This window comes from Aethina tumida, chromosome 1 (assembly GCF_024364675.1).
Source record: "Aethina tumida isolate Nest 87 chromosome 1, icAetTumi1.1, whole genome shotgun sequence".
NCBI classification, from domain to species: Eukaryota; Metazoa; Arthropoda; class Insecta; order Coleoptera; family Nitidulidae; genus Aethina; species Aethina tumida.
In genome coordinates, this window is record NC_065435.1 from 64,618,206 (window position 1) to 64,637,657 (window position 19,452).

The 19,452-nt window shown below is 30.2% G+C and overlaps 1 protein-coding gene across 3 annotated transcripts in view; it reads left to right on the forward strand.

Annotated features, from left to right (window-relative positions):
- LOC109609226 (uncharacterized) overlaps positions 1-19,452 on the forward strand; it is a 138,803-nt gene that overhangs the window by 111,862 nt on the left and 7,489 nt on the right. For 2 of the 3 annotated variants that reach the window (XM_049961992.1, XM_049961993.1), the window contains 4 exons: positions 3,973-4,146; positions 7,698-9,865; positions 9,955-10,371; positions 10,425-10,592. In XM_049961992.1, coding sequence (XP_049817949.1) covers positions 3,973-4,146; positions 7,698-9,865; positions 9,955-10,371; positions 10,425-10,592 — 2,927 coding nt within the window. The remainder of the gene's footprint in view (positions 1-3,972; positions 4,147-7,697; positions 9,866-9,954; positions 10,372-10,424; positions 10,593-19,452) is intronic. The other variant, XM_049961994.1, reaches the window with a different exon arrangement.

The following is a 19,452-nucleotide window of genomic DNA, read 5'->3' on the forward strand; positions in this document are numbered from 1 at the left end:
AAAGCTTTCTTCTGGCAGCTCTTATTGAAAATTAAGACTGACTACAAAATTAATTCCTAATTCTAATGTTATAATATTGATGGAATAATGGTAGAATTAGAAAAATAGAATTAATATTGGTTTTATATAAACTCTTTTGTATGAAACAAATTTGGTGGATCCAAAAATTAACATAATTATTTGTCCTTATCTAATATTATTCGTAGTATGCATAATTAAATTATTCCAAATTTTGGTGTTATGGTAGATATTAAAATGTTTTTTTGTATATGAAATCCATAACAGTAATTTAGATAATTTGTTTATTTAACGTCAACCATCATTTAACTAGCATACTTATTATTATTTGTAACCAAAATTCAATTTCTCTAAAATGTTGATTGTACAAACCACATTTTCAAATTTACGACCGTTTCAGAAATATTGACGATGAAACTAACCTTTCACAAACCTCGAAAATGCCTAATAGCTTTCTTGAAATGATTGCTTCTTTGTCAAATGGTAAATTATCTTCGAGTCCCTATTAAAATAGAATTAGACACATTTTTTAAAAAAATTCATGGTTTGTCAAATAATGTCCCCTTACATATCCAATGTTATCCATGGCACGAATAATTTTTGCATTTTAATGTTACTAAAAGTAAATAGTTATCACTGTGAATAATAGATCTTTGCCAGCATTGGTTTCATTGAGACTTTTTGATTGCATATCAAATGTTTTCATCATCTTTTTCATTACTCTCTGAAATAAATCTTAAATGTATTTGGAGTTGGGTGAATTATGAATAACGGTATTGTATCAATCAACATATATTTATAAATATGAATGGTACAAATTGCCAATACGAATTTAACGGTAAATTATGGCTTGTATGAACTTCCCCAGTCTTCAGATGATGTGCTCTCTTTCGCCTGGTTTTTATGTGAGGTCTTTTGAATTGTTAGAATTATGGCTAACTTGTATGGACGTTTTGTTTTATTTAAATGCGCCCAACCCAAAACCTACATTGAAATTCGTACATCCCAGGCAATTATACCATACACTTGAATGAACTATTTGTATTGTTCGTGTTCTTTCTGTAAAAATAGGATCGTTGAATAAATATTTAGCATCGCTCAAGGTCTGCAAACTTCCAGGGATCTTGTGCTCTGGGACATCTCGCGGGAATAATTAACCGTCAAATATTTGTTGTAAATTCAGAAACAAGGCACAGTGGTTCGGGTATAAACAACTATGGTAATTTACGAAATAAAAACGGTGTGTCAACATTTGTTTAAGGACGGTCGCTTTTTTACCTACTTCAAAGGTTATTCTAACAGGAGATAAAATTTATGTATATTTAAATTTCCTGAAATTTTAACAGCAACTTTTATAACACTTTATATTGCTTTTATATTTTAAATATTGACTTCTTCATTGCAATATCCATTAAATAAAAACAAAGCCCATTTAAATGGAAGGTAAACACTGTGAATTAAAATTTTAATTCATTAAAGAAACACATGACTTCTGTATTTGTACACCATTATGCTATTATATTATTAATGTCAAGAATAAAGTAAACAAAAAATGAACATCCTTGATGTAGAAGTAAAAAATAATGCAACGAAACATTCTTAAAAGTTTCATTCAGATTCAATTAAATTTATGTCATTGCACCGTATCAAAATATTTATTTAAAGGTCACTCCACTTACTCCTCTAATGTCAGTTAATTATAGAGCAAAAATAACCGATCCACATAAATCTGTAACCTTCGTTGGGTAAAAAACTGCAACCTAAATTCTTTAACCACTAATTGGCTTTAAAATGATTATAATTAAATCTGTAGCTGAAATATTTTGTATATGTCGAGATATTAATCTGTGTCAAGTTAAATTTTACTTTCGATCTCGCTATTCGGCACCTCTTTATCGTTGTAAACGATCTATTTTTGTTTCCAATCATCGCGCAAATCTCCCGTTGCAATTTAGTTAATGACTTACACATATTAACTAGACATAAACCTAAATACTAGTCGAGCTAAGTACTGCTGAAACATTATTTCATTGTAGACGGGCAGTAAATTATGGCGGATTTTGCGAGCAGAATTTTGACGAAATGACAAAAAAAAACCAACAGAGAATATTGTACATTACGACGAAATTCAAGCAAAACTATTTAGCGTATTATATAAATATTTTGCTAACCTTGAAGCCAAATATTAACATAATGGTCAGTTGTTGACTGCCATAACAATTCGCAGTGTTACAAAACGCTTTTTCATGAGAGAGTTCTTACAAAATAAAATTTGAAATATCGATAAACAATCGTCGGCTGTTTGTGTAATGTAATCGATTCAAACTGATTTCGTTATATTGCATTGGAATTGGTGTTTACTAAACACTGTTTATATATTAGTTGGGCTCGTTGTCTAATGTATCGTTTATATCACCAAGTTACCATCAGTTAACGATAGAAATAGAAATAATTTGTCAATAAACCTGTAACTGTAAATATCTTAAATATGCCCCTGGGCATTTCCTATATTGCTTTAGTTTGTTAATTATGTTTTATTATTTAATAGAAAACATAAATTTTATTCTTTTGATCAGATAAATTGGCAATAAAAATTCTTCGACTTTGTTAATTTATATTAAAAGAACCAGTTTTGTAGTTTACATAATTCGACGACTATTTTCATCTTATATAAGATATCAATAATCTGAAAAATTAATAAATCTTCTGGATAAATAGATAAATAAATTACGATGCTATCGTATAATAGACTTAATTATAATCAATAGCTATACAAAATATGACGTATAATTTTGCAATAATAAAGGGTTTTTTTCAATATAAATGCAATTAATTTTAAATCATTAAGTTATTATCCAATTAAGTTCATAGTTTGTTGAATACTTAGATACTTAATAATATTTAGTTTGACAAGCTAATAGTTTAGAAATTGATTGTTTTAATTTAATTTAACTGTATATTTATTAAGAATGATTATAAATAAATATATTGAGCATTTGAAACATTAATTTAAACATATGTATATATAAATATTACGTAAGTGCACTTTCTTATAAAACATTATTTTTATTACTTCTAATGGAAATGAACTTTATAGTTGTATAGAGGTTATTTGCATAATATTTCATATTTAATTGAAATATAAAAGTTATTTTTAAACTTAAAATTATAATAATAAAAAAGGTTTTAAATAATACATTATAAATATAAATATTATTTAAATATTACATACAATAAATATTTACAAAAAATATAATAAAATAAAGAAAATTCTAATAAAAAGATCCTAAATCTAGAAATAAAGTTCTTTAAATATTCAATGTGGCGTAAATTATAAAAAAATAATTTTTTAAATAATAATTTACGTACATAAGTTATTATATTCGATATTTGGAAAATTACAAAAAATTTAATATAAAAAAATATTGTATTTTGATATCACTAACAAAATAATTAATAAAATAAAAATATTCTAGTAAAATATACAGAGGATCCCGTTTAAATTAATATAAAAGTTCTAAATAATGATTTATATACAAAAATTTTTAAATTTGATATTTTAACGAGGCTTACAAAAAATTATTAAAAAAAAAGTCTAATAAACAGTACTTACGCCTATAAAGAATGTTTTCTAAATATAGAGTGTGGCCCATCTAAATTAAAATAAAAATAACTGTGGTTTAAATATTAATTTACATATATAAATTATTATACACAGTTTAATAAATAGACAACGAAAGTTTTGTAATGCATTACAACAATTTAAACCCCGTTATGAGGACTGTTTAAGTGAAACAAATATATATATATATATATATATATATATATATATTACTTCTTATTTTCTGAAATTTTGATATATATATATATATATATATATATATATATATATATTACTTCTTATTTTCTCAAATTTTGATCAAAGATTTTGATGATTTTTATTTATTGTTGCAGTGCCACGAGAAAGTGGTCGGATCGTTGGCGCGGTTAGCGCGGACGGAGCGGGTCACTTGGTGGCTTCGCCCGTCAGAAAAGAGCGGCTCAAACGCTCCAAAAAAGAACTTGCCGAAGAAGCCGCCCGGGTCCTACACCAAGCCGATAAACTCGACTGCGTTACCCAGGACAAAGGTAACCAATAATTTCTGTTGTTGACCATAAATACATGAACGTCATACATTTTTATCCATCATAACGAACAAAGCGGAAGTGACCGCACGTGGTTTGACGTGGTTCAATCGATTTTTGGCTCCGCTCAGTCCAGTTTCCAATAGTGCATGCAAATTCACGTATCTACGTAATATTTCCCCGTTGTTTTTCGCTTAGCGATTTTATATGGAAAGGATTGTGGTCCCCACACACACACCTGAACGTACGTGTGTGACTATAATGACACCTACGCCCACCAGATCCTGGCCCGATTGCCTATTTAAAGAAAGATTCATTTTCGGCAGTTTGTTTACTCACTTTTGGGCGATGGTGATGCCGATGGCAAAATGCAATCGGTTATTTTGGTGTCGTGACTCACAATCGTATCTGTTTGTTGTTGTCTTTGAATATAGGTTAAAGAAGGTTGCACCCAAATTAAACATAAGGATAATATTAATAATGTTTAAACTCACAAGAGACGTTTTACCAAAAATAATATTTTATTTGCACAGGTTTAAATTGTACAGGGATATAATTGTACGGATTAATAAAGTTTGTGAAACTTTTTTCTGAAATTATTTATTAAATAGGTATAAAAATTATTGAAAAAATGCCCCTGAAAAAATTTTGGTAAATATTTCTTTTGTTTTTAAAACAGCTGTTAAGGGCCTAACATCAGTGACTTATCAGGGAAATCAATTTTTCTTTCTAATTTGCGAACGAAAAGAATATTTAAAATGATTTATTATTTATCTTTTACTTTATTAAAATCTGTTTACTGTTTATATTTGAATAATTTAACTTTTCCAGTTTTTTTTTTTTTGAATATTTATATACAGTGAGGTCCTAAAAAATCCCAGCCCTATCAATACAACAAAATATCAATCTGGAATAAACTCCCATCTTGATATTTTTTTCTTATCGAAGATATAAACAAAAATCTGAAAAATACCATATATGCTAAATACACATATATATGTATATATTAAATTCGATATATAATATTATTTTCAAATCAAGTGTTTTATTATCCTTAAATTGGATATTTAATATAGGTAAACATTATTTAATTTAGTAAAATTGCAACATTGATAATTGATTTTACCAATAAATACCAAATCACACTCCATACATAAAAAAGTTGGTTAATACATTTATCAATATTTTAAAGAAATTGATGATAAATAAAAATATTTATTAGTGTCAATAAATAAAATAATACTGAAAATCAGATAAATATAATAATAAAAGAGTTTTTCAACACAAATTCTAAAATTATATAGTTTTAAATAACTTAATTGTTGATTAAAAATTTATTGGTCATGGTATTGGTTTACTAAAAAATTAAAAATAACTGGTCTAAAGTTAGGTAAGTAAGGTTATATATACAATACTTTTCTTTGATATGTAAGCTTATTAAAATATTCCATATTCTTGATATGCATTATATGATCATATTACATATAGAGAATCATTAATTATCTTTGATGTTAACTAAATATTGGTAAATTTACATAGTTAAAAGAATATGTGTCTTACACTGGGTTCTCATATGTAAAAGATATTTAAATACTCTACTCTGAACGGAAAATACTCCCTTCATATAACATAACAAACAATAATTACTATTAATTTCAATTAAGAAGTTATCATTAATTCATAATATGTCTTATATAAATAACTCAATTTTTAAAATTATTTTGAGTTATTTATATAATAATATCTTTAGAAATTAACAATTAATTAAGAATTTTCATAACTACATTTTGAAATTTATAATTATATACGTGCAAATTATTTTTAAAAAAATAAATAATTTAACATGTACATGAATTTGGATTTTTAAAATTCATTAACCAGTATTACACAAAGTATTTTAATTAATGCCTGTATATTCACAATTTAAATTAATAAAGGATGAAAAATGCATCAGAATGCAACTGACATTGCGTTATATAATATAATCCTTAACCTGAAAATTTCAACAATGTCGGAATTTATTTCGTAAACGTTACAACCTAAATACCCGTTTTACAATTTCGTTAAAGACAAACAAACAGTTAATTAATCAAATCAATTAAAACCTATAAACACAGTAATGATGTATTTTAAAATCGTGTACAATAAATATACACTTGATGCTTTATTAATTAAATTATGTTCTTAAAAATGTGAATTATGATACATCCCTTATTTATTAATAAAATAAATACGCTCATTATGCACCCGTATGAAAGTTATGCACGGTGCCCATACATAGCTATATTTACATTCGCTGCACACGGAACACAAAAGGAACAATATTGTTTGTATACATGACTACACATTTCTTTACATAATTTATATGTATGATGTACAGTATTTACAGGAACGATTGTATGATCTTCTTGTTCTCAATGCAAGATGTGTCAGTGGCAATTTTTCCTTCAAACATATACTTTATATAAGTAGACCAAGAAAATACATCAGCTATTTAGTTTTCGTATCCGGTATTCGCTTCCATTGAAGTACTTAGCTATGTAATCATAGACAACTTGACAGACTAGAACCATTGGAAATTTACTTTTTTGATTAACTGTATCAGTATCAGGTCCATTTTATTTAATTTCTCTTATATCAAGTGGACAATTGAAACAAAATAAATTTGAATAAAACGAATTAGTTGTTATGCCATCTTGTTTTGGGTTTTAAAATACGCCATGTGTTGCCTGACCAAGTTCAACCAGTTGAATATTAATTAGTAATTCTCATTATTTGATTTCATTTTGGATTCTTATAAATTTAAGGAGCTATTGAAATTGTCATTTATGGTTATACATCCGAAGGTTTAACGGCTTAAAATATTTGTCGTGTGATGTAAGACACATCCAAAATCTAATACCAAGGTCCTTACGTGCTTCACAATTAACAAAAGAGGTATTATTTTTAATTGTCGTTCAGTTACATATCACTTACGAGTTCGAGATTGGAAAGTTTCACGTCAATTAGTTTACATAAAGAACAGACTTACCCTTGACTGTTTCCGTTATTAAATAATCTCGTAATTATATTTAAATTTTTTGTAGAATTTAGATATATAAAAGCTGTGCGGTAATCTACCCATAATCTGTCAAAGGCAATTTTATTTAATTATTCTTTCGAATAAATTAATTAAAGATCTATTAAAGCAACGTTCAGTTTCTATTGTGAACTCGTTAAGAAATATCCTCGTCCAACCTAAATGTCGGTATTCGCCAGGATTTTAATTTAATTGCGAGCACGACCACAAAGAATGCCGCAATTCTAAGTATAACTTACCCATATTGAGATGTTAATTAAATTTCTTAATGATTATATTCCTGGACTTAAGTTAACCACTTCATATTACATCATTTATCAGATTAACACGAAAACATTAAATAAATTTGGTCACTTATTCATGCATACTTATAATAATTATATTTTGACAGGATGGTATTTCTTCATTAATATTATTTAATATTAGTATATTTTTTTATTTTCTTAAATTAACTCCTCCTTTCGCTTTATTTCAGGTGTTCTCCCAGAAAAATTTTATACTCTGCCTAACAGGCGAAAACAGAAACCGGATTTTATATCATCGTCTTTAGATCGCCGATTAAGAAGAAACTCTCTAGAACCTGTGCCACCCAAAAAACCACCACGCACGTTTGCAACCTTAAGTACACCCCACACCACACAGAAAACCTCAATATTCGACATATTTAAGAAGTCTGACAAAAAAGACGCAAAAAAGTCGAATCTTCGTAGAAGCGTCAGCGATGCTACGAATTTAAAGTCTAAAGCTTATGGATCGCAAGGTGATTTACTGAGAAAACGATCCGGAAGTGACTCTGAGGAAGTTTCCCCTGTAAAGTCACCCAAAAAACAATTGTCGCCTATTATTGAAGTAACACAAAGAGATGATTACTTTTCGAAAGGTCGAAATGATGACAAAGAGAACATTCTTAGTAATGACAATGTAAGTATAAAAGCACCAGCAAGAAGGAAATGCAAGAAGTCGGAGAGTGTTACCGAAAAATTAAAAGAGTACATAAATGAAGTGGATGAAGAAATATTTAAAGAAACAGGAGTAAGAGTAGCACCTCCGGAAGATATCAAAGAACCCGAGATTATTATAATTGATGTTGATAAGGCAGAAAAGATAACAAACAATAAACAGAAAACGAGTTTAGGAAAAAAATTGAAATCGTTGACACAGAAGAAAAACAAGTCCAATGAAGCTAAGAACAAAAATCAAAACAAAAAAGCTGGAAAACCCAAGGAGATTTTAAATGAAGAATTGATCCTAGAAAAGCCAAAGCTTGAGGAAAAATTATCAGCGGGATCAAATTCAGCCTCTCCGAGAATAAAGGAGGCGATCGAGAATTTGGAGAACTCAGGTAAACGTTCCCCGAACATGATTCACAGTAGTCAAAAACCGGCAGATAAACTGCCTCTAACCAAAGGTCGAACAGTGGATCATATGGTGAAAAGACTTAGCACTGATTCAGCATCACCACCTCCGAAAACAAACATTTTAATATCCCCCAATGTTTCCATGCAACACAATAACAACCAACCGTTCTCTTATACCAGGGGCATAAGTCCTGAGAAGTACATGTCCAATGAAAACTTACCCAACCCTAGCAGTCCTATTATTTATGCTCAAGTGGTGTGTGGAAAAAATGGCACGAGCGGGCCGACCAAACAAACTGTACACACCGCGTACCAAAACGGAAAGAAACATCCTCATTCGGACTCCGACGAAGGTTTGGGTTATGAGGAGAATACAGGGTTTAATCGAGAGAAGACCATTACACATTTTGGGGATGACAGATTTAATGATTCGTTTAGAAAAACCGAAGATTTCTTCGATGAGGTGGATAAGTTTGCCGAAGAAACACCAATAACCCCCAAGTTCACAAATCCCGCCTTCATAAACGGTTACAGCGGTGATTACAGAAAAGTAAACTCTTACTCGAGACAAGAGCACACAGGATATATAGACTCGTCTTCCAGGGGACGTGGGGACGGAATGGACGCGAAGAGACGAGAAAGTTTAACAGAACAGTTCGAAAACGGCTTCGGAACCCCCAATGGAAACGGAAGAAGTGACTTGAGCGCTAGACGTGACCTTTTAGAGTCGAGGATTAATCGAAGATTGAACGACTCAGGGGTGCGGCACTCGCCAGAATATCCAAGTCAAACACCCACTCACGTTTACGTCACGGAATCATCGTCGAAATATTACCGTAGCGGATCGATTAGTCCTGTTGGCTACAAGGAAAAGTACGTGTCGGAAACAAGGACAGATAAGAATGGCGAACGGCGTACCACCGAGTCCCGCAGCAAGAGGTATTTCGGTGATCACCCCGAACGCCACACCTCAAAGAATTACCAGAGTTTCGACAATGAGCCGAAAAGTTTCGATTCGCAGATAAGCGATTACAGATCGTCGCCGGAGAACCGCCAGTTCGAAGCTAGTCATAATAGGTACAACGCCAGAAGCGACAAACAGAAAATCTTTAAGGACAGGGACTACTACAAATCGACTCCGGAGATTCATCACCAGGATTATGCGGACAACTACAGGGATTCTTACCACGACTCGCTACGCAGGGAGAGACACGAAAACAGACTAACCAGCTCTTCGAGATACCGATCTGAGCGCTATTTGGATCACAGCGAAAACGAAAGAAAGGTATGTTTTATAACAATCAGTTCATCAAAAATTTTGTCTTTTAACTTCTACTTATTATTAAATCTTTTCGTATTATTAAATCTTTGCAGGATAAATTTGGAGACTCCGGAATAGAAAATGACTTCCGCAGAGACTCCGGTGAGAACTGGCGCGCTTCTCGTCCTCCCCGCCGACGGGAATACTGTAACGAGAGTGAAGATGAAGGCTTCGCCAGCTCTTTGCTGATCGCCAGTGAGCGTCAGCATACTGAAGACAACATAAACGGTAGGAAAAAGAAGGATTACGATTCGGACAGGGCATATTCCAAAGAGGACGATCCTTATAGACACTTAGAGCACCTGGACTATAAAATGAAGCTCAAGGCGCACGACTACGTACCAAGAGAAAGGAGTATCGATGACGGATCGCATTTCGACCCCAGGATTGACAAAGGTTTTGACCGAAACACTTTAAAGAAGGTGGAGAAGAAGCCCCCGAAACCAGAGAAAAAGAGCAATTTGGAAAAAGTATAATGGTTGGTGATTTTATGGGTTAGTTTTTAACAAACATTTGCTTACAGATGAAATCACTGTTCACAAGGGACAGTAAAAAGAAAAAGGAGAAGCTCCAACAGCAACAACATCAGAATATGGTTAGGGAAGAGAGTTTGAGAGCCAGATATGTGGAATACAAAGGCAGAGACAACGAACCGAAGTACAAGAAGAAAGAAATGAACGATGAAAATTCGGTAAGTACCTGCCGTTTCTATTTATATTTTCGCGTTACGAATTGTCTTGAATTATAAGTCACCCGCTGACAAATTTCTTTTGTTTAGTAGGCAGTCGCAGCTTAATTTATACAATACATATATGTAATTCGATGCAAATGGGAGACAAGACGGTAAAGAACTGACACAAGGACGCGTGTGTTTAGCAACCCACTCGCCATATGGTTTCAAAGGCCGGACGGCAGGTCCTGTGGCCGATCTTTCACTCTCCAATACGCTTATATGGTCAATCCTAGGCACTTGTCTGTCTTTTGATTGTTCGTGCGTTCGCACGCTGTTCCGTCACTTGGCACGATAGATTCTGTGTCGTTTCGCGGACAATCGTGGGTGTTTCGGATTGTTTTTTCTTTTTTTTTTTTTTTTCATCCTTTTTTTCTGACGAAATTAATTTTATTTAGAACGAATAACGTTAATTTCGTTCAATATAATAAAGATTTTTTTGCAAGAATGTATAGTGAAATAATGGACGTTTAATGATGGATACGGGGATTTCTAAATTGATTGTTATAACTGGACTGTCACTTTTTGTGAATATGCTCGCAGATTTGTTTGACGGCCAGTTATTGTTTGATTAGTTTAATAAATGTGCGCAATTATTTAAGCATGTAACGAGATTAGTGTCAAATTGAATTTTAAGCCGTTTCAATGTTTATTTACAATTTTACAATTGGCTGCGTTACATTTAAAATAGAAACAGAATTATAACATATTACCTTTCATAAAATATTATGTTAATTAGAAGATAATTTCGATAAAAAATATTAAATACTTGTACTTTTTTTAATAATACTTCTCAATAACGACAGTAATATATAATACTGGTAATTTAAATCTGAAATCACACGATGTTAAATTTTGGTGGATGCGTTATTCATTCCCAAAAGTGGTTCAATCAGTTTCAAAATTCAGCACAACAATCATGCGTCCATAATTTTTATTACTTTCAAATCATTTTTTAATTTAATAGTAATGCCCTACGTTTACATATGGTTTATTTGCACATAATAATAACATGACAATAGGAAATTTAAATTTTTACTTGCATTGAAATAAAAAACTTAAAGCGAGTTTAAACAGATTCTGAAGCATACAATGAATGAAATAATTTGCCTAGAAGATTCTGGGAATGATCAGTACTGGGAGATTCATTATATCGTTAAGTAATCGATTAAAAAAATGTCATTTGAAAAGTATTTAGTCTTGGCCTAATCGTGGGAAACAATTCCAAAAATTAGCGAGAGCGCATCTCTTTTTCCTAGTAGAAGTGAAAAAATTGGAATTTTTATTAGTGCAGCAGCAACGGTTCCGAGGAATCAATAGCAAAGAGCGTGTCGCGAAACGTAAATATACAATCGAACGAGATGAAATAGATTTTTTTTATATAAATTCTACATCCACTATATTTATACCCTAGAGAAAACAATGGGCTTCCTAATCTGGCCAATTAAAACTAATTGGATCCAAATCCCAAAAAAAAAAAACATGCCAATTTTGGGGGACAACACGGATCCCGAGCAAATTGATGGACCGTTAAATAAATTTTAACTTCGATAAAACTAACGATCGCAACGATTTAAAGGGCAGAGACGTCTGAAGTCTACAATAATTTGGAGGTGAGAACCAGAAACATATCCGACCAGTTTCTATCTCATTATAATGAGCCGTATAGTGCTCTCATGGCAGAAAATCGAGTTTCTAGACGTCGCATCGCCAAAAAAGAAGAAAAAAAAAAAACATTCGTTAATTAGTGGGCCTGAAAAACCGGGCGAATAGAAAGATGGGAACGAAAAAAATAATTGAGCAGTGAAAGCAGTCGCTCACCGTGTTGTGTACTAGAATGGGACAGAAGGCGCGGGCGTCTCGCGGACTTAGAACTTACGTCATCCGGAGTGACCTTTTATGGCTGGGCGACTACTGCCAATTCGGTCATTGCAAAAAAATGGAGACAGCTTCCAACACAACAATCTTAAATTTATATTTATCGCGCCGATTGTCACGGACCGCGACGAAATGGTGCTTCGATTGTGTGGTTACAGGACGGGGGTCGTAAGACGAGTTATGTACTAACTCACGTTTTTATTATTTTCGGCAGTTCGATACACTCAAGTTATTCACCGAATGGGAATTTGTACAATCAAGTTTAACAGAAGATGGCAACACCCCTGTAACTTATTTTATTAATAATTCGTTTTTAAAGAGCAAATCAAAGGATACAAAATAAATAAATAAATAATAATAAATCCGTTAGTAATCCGTTAGAGTTCCATTATAACATTTTTTTAATAAAGAAATAACATTTAAGAATAAAATAAAAATGAGTATACACCATTAAATACTATAGAATATTCATAAGTCTGCAACATAATTAAAAATGACATCAAATACAATATGAAAAAATATCCTTTTATCTAATCTGAAATATATTAAAATTATCTGTGAGTAATGCGAGTTGACATTAATAAATCAAGTAAATATAAATATAGTTTTCACAACTAAATTATTGCGTATTAAAATATCTTTAAAAATATACAAGGGATTTTTTAAGTTGAAAATTCGAATAATAAGTTCTATTCAAATAATAATGATAATAATCAAAATTGAATGCTAAAATTAGTACTCTCCTCTGTATTTTACTACAGATTTGGATTTTGCAGCAAAAAAAAAAATACTTACAATTTTTTCTATTTTTTCAAATTTATGATAGAGACCCTAGAGTACTCGAGGAAATTCTTTTTTTCTTCAAGTATGAATAAATAATTAATACATTAATATATTATACTAAAAAGTAGTTGAGATAGTGACAGTTTATTCCTTAGTTTGCTTAATTAGAGGGAATAAATACATAAAAATGTGATTTAATGTAATAAATATATTTTGTGACATTTGGTAAACTCCCTTTTTATAAAATGCATTTCATTTCTACTTATCTTACACTTCCTTGATGTAGACATTAATTCATAATTGAAATATAAACAACTATGTTTTTATAGAAATTAGGATTTAGAATAATGTACAATATTTTCAAAAACTTGAAGCTTTTTAAAATGTTTAATTAGTTTCCTTAAAATTTTTGGTAGTAAGCTTTTAACCTTATTGTTTCAATACAACTATAAAATTTTTAATAGTTAGAATTGTTGAAAATCATAAAGTTGTTGTCTAATTGCATATTTTTTAGCACGAAAAAAATTCAAAAAAGTCAAATTATATAGTATTTATAATTATCGTTTTTCAAACTATTTATTTTGTACCGTATCTTCCTTGATACTGCAATTTCTTCACATCTGTGTTAAAGAATATACATTTTACATACTTACTTATGTAACAAATTTAAACACTGATAATCTCACATGTTCTAATTGCCAATTTTATCAAAATTATTTTTACTCTTGGAAATAATATATTTGCTATCGCAATAACCTGTGAAAATTTCAAATATTTGATGTGCACAAATTTTTTAACATTCAAGTGATTCAGTATTATACTTAAAAGTAGTTCAGATCAGTAAACTTTTATACAAGTAGTTGCCAAACATCCAGGAATGTTATTAGGAAAATACAGTTATTGTGAGTTATTAAGTTTTTTAAAAAAATCAATATTAAAAAAGTTAAATCTATCTGAAAAATTATTTATAAAAGTCACATAAGTGACAACAAAAATTAGAAGCCATGATTCCATTTATAGAGAAGCAGGAGCATACAGATTTTTCCAATAAAGTAATGAAATAAGTTTTCTTGGCACTTAACACTTTTGGTTAAACATGAGGCTTGAAAAACTTTAGTTTTTTGTAATGTTTTGATTTATGTTAACAGTAACTGAAAATATATGTTTTTAACTTTCTCTATTTTATACCTTATTCTTACTTTTAAAATTAATAATAAAATGAAAACAATTATTATTAAAAACATATAACTGTCAATTATTCTGAACAATAACTAGTCAACAATAATATTTTTAATTTAAGGGCTACCAGCAGTATCAAAACTTGTGAGAAAACCAATTCGGAATTTTGATAATGTTTATAATTTTTTTTCTCTTCTAAAATTATTATATCTAATTTTATTATAAAAAATTAATTTTTGTAACCTTTAAGAGGGTGTAAACAAGTGTGTATAAACTTTTTATGCACCTTTTACAATAAATCGACAAATTTGATCTTAAATTTTTTTTAACAGCTAGACAACCCATTAAGAACAGCTACGTTCAGGGAGTTTCATTCTCAATAAGTTAATAATAAAGATACATTAAAGTGACCCTCTCTAAAGCGGGCACTACGTATAATAGACTTCCACCGACAGATAGATAAAACAATTTTTATAGCGTATATAGTGTTTTTGAACTATTATTTATTAGAATCAAATTATAAATAAAAAATAGGAGGGATCTTAAATGGGCCACACTGTCTTAATGTTAATAACTCTTATGCTAACACTTTTTATTCACTTCAACCATTCTTTAATTAAGATTTTTTGTCATTCTTTATACATATAATTTTACGATTTCACGAACGTTACATTAAAGTATCGCATTACTGAACCGTCTCGAATTAATTGCTGTGTATATTAATTACCTCAATAATTATCAGTTTTTACACCTGTACAAATACATAAACGACAAATTAACGAACGGAATGACTCGCTGGATTCGTAGGAACATTCTGCGTCCGGTGAAATATTTTCGCGTAATGTTGGCTAGTCGTCTTATTAAAATTTATCATGATAATAAACCACAGCGGATAAGATCTTGAAGCGAACGCGAAATTGTACCTTTGCATTAATACTCGGAATTGTGAGGTAGTACAGTTGTAATAATAAGTGAAATGCATGTGAACAGTATTAGCAATCGGTTTGTTTTTTAGGGCAAAATCTCTGCGGACCCCAAAACCAACCGATGTGTAAAATTCAAGCGTCTACACTCGTGTAAAGTACCGAATGCGTTTTGTTTGTGCCCAACACTTCGGTACAACACCGAATCATGAAAATTGATTCCTTATTAGGCGGAGCCCGTCCTTCTGAATATGCATTTTTCCATTTTAAAAAAATGGTGAACACGCCTTAAGGTCATGACATAATTATCCTTTTACGAAAAGTGCAAAGCATGTGAATCAATAATCAACCTTCTACGTATATGGTTGCTGACAAATTTCACATCTCCATGACACATGAGGTCGTCGGTAGTCGAATACTGGCGCTATAATCCTCATTTTAAATGGTGAATAAAAAAACCATCATTATTCAATCTGGACGTCGATTGTGATGAAAAATAGCAGGTTGAAAAATGCAATTAAGTCACAATCTGACTTCTACGTCGGCTAATGATTGTTTACGTAATTCAATTAGTTTTCAATTTGTATGGAGCTCTAGTGCAACTGTTTGCAGTTCTATATTTTTTATTAGTGGCAACGGTGTTGGAATTTATAGAATGAATAGTGAATTACATACAGCACATTCAAATTTATATCTATATACCATAAATAAGAAATTGCATACCCAAATACGCTCCACAATTTATGTGATTTGTAATTATTATATAATATATATTAATATTAATAAACATATGAGATTATCTATTAAAAGTGAAAACAACTTCACATTCGCTTAGGTTGAGTGGGTATCTAAATTAACGAACCTATTTCAGTCACATTAAAATCATTTATAGTTTGTAAATTTTATACGAGGTCTAAGTACTTTGAAATAAAACATGGACAACAAATAATTTGATTTTGGACTTTTATAAATAATAAAAAGATGGCAAAAATTCAATCATGAAAATTATTTGCATCAAACTATTTTTTTTTCACTGTCTGGCTATCATCAGTTTAAGTTTTAACTACATTAACTATCACAATGTGTATGTACAATAAAAACTACCTTATCTTAGTAAACCCCAATAGAGCATTTCTTGCAGCGATTAAATGAAACTTTGAACTTTCAAACAACATTAGCGAGAAACTATAAAGAGCCAGTTAAATAATTACCCGGTTGCTGCAATAAATTATATTGTTTGTTGATTAATGACATTTTTATTCGCCTTACTCAATTAAAAATACCACCCACTGTTACAAAACGAACTTTAGTCCGGAATTTTTTTATTATATATATATATATATATATATATATATATATATATATATATATATACAATGATCATATAAAATTTTTAATGAAATCCGCATTCGTGAGGATGTAAATGCATATCTGCAGCCAGAGATAAATACGATGTGCTGCAACTCTAACCTACAATTATTTCTAAATTAGCACTTGGATAAATGCAGTTTAATGAATCTATTATTGCGACAAAGCAAATATATTATGCGGAATATTAACCAGACTGTGTGAAAGTTATTTCCAACGCCGTAAATTACACCAGCCTCGATTAACGGGTTCGAGAAAAGGTAATTAGTTGCTGATAAATTGTTCTGCGAGTGAGAATTTGGTACAGAGTATGAGCTGTATAAATTTCAAAATGCCCTTATGCGGGCTCAATCAATGTTCGATTAACTTTTCTATTCTATACAATATTTACCAAGAAATAATGTTTTTAACAAAATAAGAACACTAAGAAATGTTTGCCCCTCTAACTTTTTTCACCTTAGAGGTCTTCTCACCTCCTCACCTGTGAAAAGGAAAAATATACTAACCAATTTTTTATGAATTTACACAATTTTAAAATAAAAAATGTATGAAATAAGTTTTAAGTCACTAATACTTTGTGTTTTTTTCAACCAAAACTTGTTTTGTGAGTTTTATATGATTTATTATTTTCTAATGCACCATAACTATTCGTTCCGCTGAGGAAAAACCTCAAGGTTAGTGTAAGTTCTTGCTATTTTTTTATATTTAATTTTGGTTAATAAACTTTGGTAAACCCTAGCACAGTACAGTTCTAGTAGTAGTAAAAATAGGGATACTTACTATGTTATGTTTTACCTCCATAAAATAGATATAAGAGTACGAAATTTCGTGACATACTTACTATATTTTATTTATTTATTTATTTGATTTATTATTTTGTCATATAAATACTCTTATATTATATTTTTATAATTATTTTTTATATAAAAAATATTGACAGACTTCTACAGGGTGATGTAGAAAATATTTTTAAAGACATACGCAGAATTTTTTAATGTCTATTTTGTTTATTAAATTCTGTAAACACTTGAGAAGATGTTTTCATCTTAAATGGGTGATTCAGCTCAATGGTTCGTTGAAGTTTTATAAAGAACTGAAAGATCATTAATCTAAAATTTTGATTTCAGCTATAATATAATGTTATTAATTTTTCTAAAACTATTTTCTTTTTAATACAGATACAGATGCTAATAAAAATTATCCTATAAAGAGCTATTAATGGATTCCAAAATATTTAATTGGATATCTCGTATCATATCATTATGTATTTCATGTTTAATTTCAATAATTTTATGTTGTAGCATACCCTGTGGTTAAATATTAATTAATATTATTAAAAGTTTGAAAAACCTCTCGACTCGTGTGTATTATAAATTTATCCTATTTTTTTTAAATCATTGTGACATTTCTAGTAACATTTCTGTAAATATTAATTTTAGAAATAAATATACTAATTCTCTAGTCGAATAATACATCGAATGAAAATTTTATGATTTTGAAATAAAAAAGTTATTACCATTTGAAGTAGTAAAAACGTAAACGAAAACACTAAACATCCTGTACATCTCTGTAAATTTTCATTTTATGTATAACATTGCCTGAAGATACCAATAAAGAATATAATTCTGCGTCGAATGATGTAAAATTTTATGGAGCTTCTATTTGAAATAAGAAAGCATTTAAAGTATGTAAGTAAGAGTTAATGGAAAATCAAACACTGTTATTTTGAAATTAATTAATGGCTTCTGATAGTATACACTTTTATTAATAGGTATATTAAGCATGAGCTTTTCAACAATACCATTGCAAATGCATTTTAGTATGTCACTCCATGAGAGAAAATTAAATATCTCAAAAACAAATGAAGGTAGAAGATCGACTTAAAAAGCAGTATGTTCAGAATTCAAAAATGCAATAAGATTTATCGAGTTCCATTGCATTTATTGAAGCAACCATCGGATAGATTTCTCTTATAATTCATAAACTTCTAATGAATCTGTTAGATGAATCACCCAGTATATTGGGAATTTACATTCATGCTAAATTCTCTTTATTTGACGTACCAATGTGACTTAGTTATTGACTCCATTGCGTCCTTGGGTAACGCGCACAGCCATACAATTTATATACTGCATTACAGATTGGTGTAATTATGGTTAGAACGCCCAATTAAAGTAAACCTGGGCACATATAGTGCCTGGGTGGTTCTTGGTGAACTAGTATTGATCAATAACATAAAGTCCAGTTAAAAACATACTTACTTCGAACTAACGTGTCCGAAGTCTGGCGTCGTTCGCAATTCTCACGGTAGCATAAATTTAACATCGCATATGCACTAATGTATAACTTCCAAATGATAAAGAGAGCGCCGTGTCGTATATTAATTCCAGGATTCCTATCGTTCAGTGGCGTTGCCGTTTGCAAAAAAAGATAGTCGTTAAAAACAATCGATTACGGCGTTGTTTGATTCAAGCAGGAATTAATATGTTATTTATTAGAAGTGCATAAGTGATTCTGAGAGCGTACTGTATTTTATTGAAGAGAGCCATTGATTTTCATTACATTAGACGAAATAAATCAATCATCCATACCTCTTTATTAAAGTAATGTTACAGAATAACTCTTCAACATCAGCAAAAATGCGATATGATGAATGCCATTGCCACTTTTCTCCAGTTTAAATTGCTTCT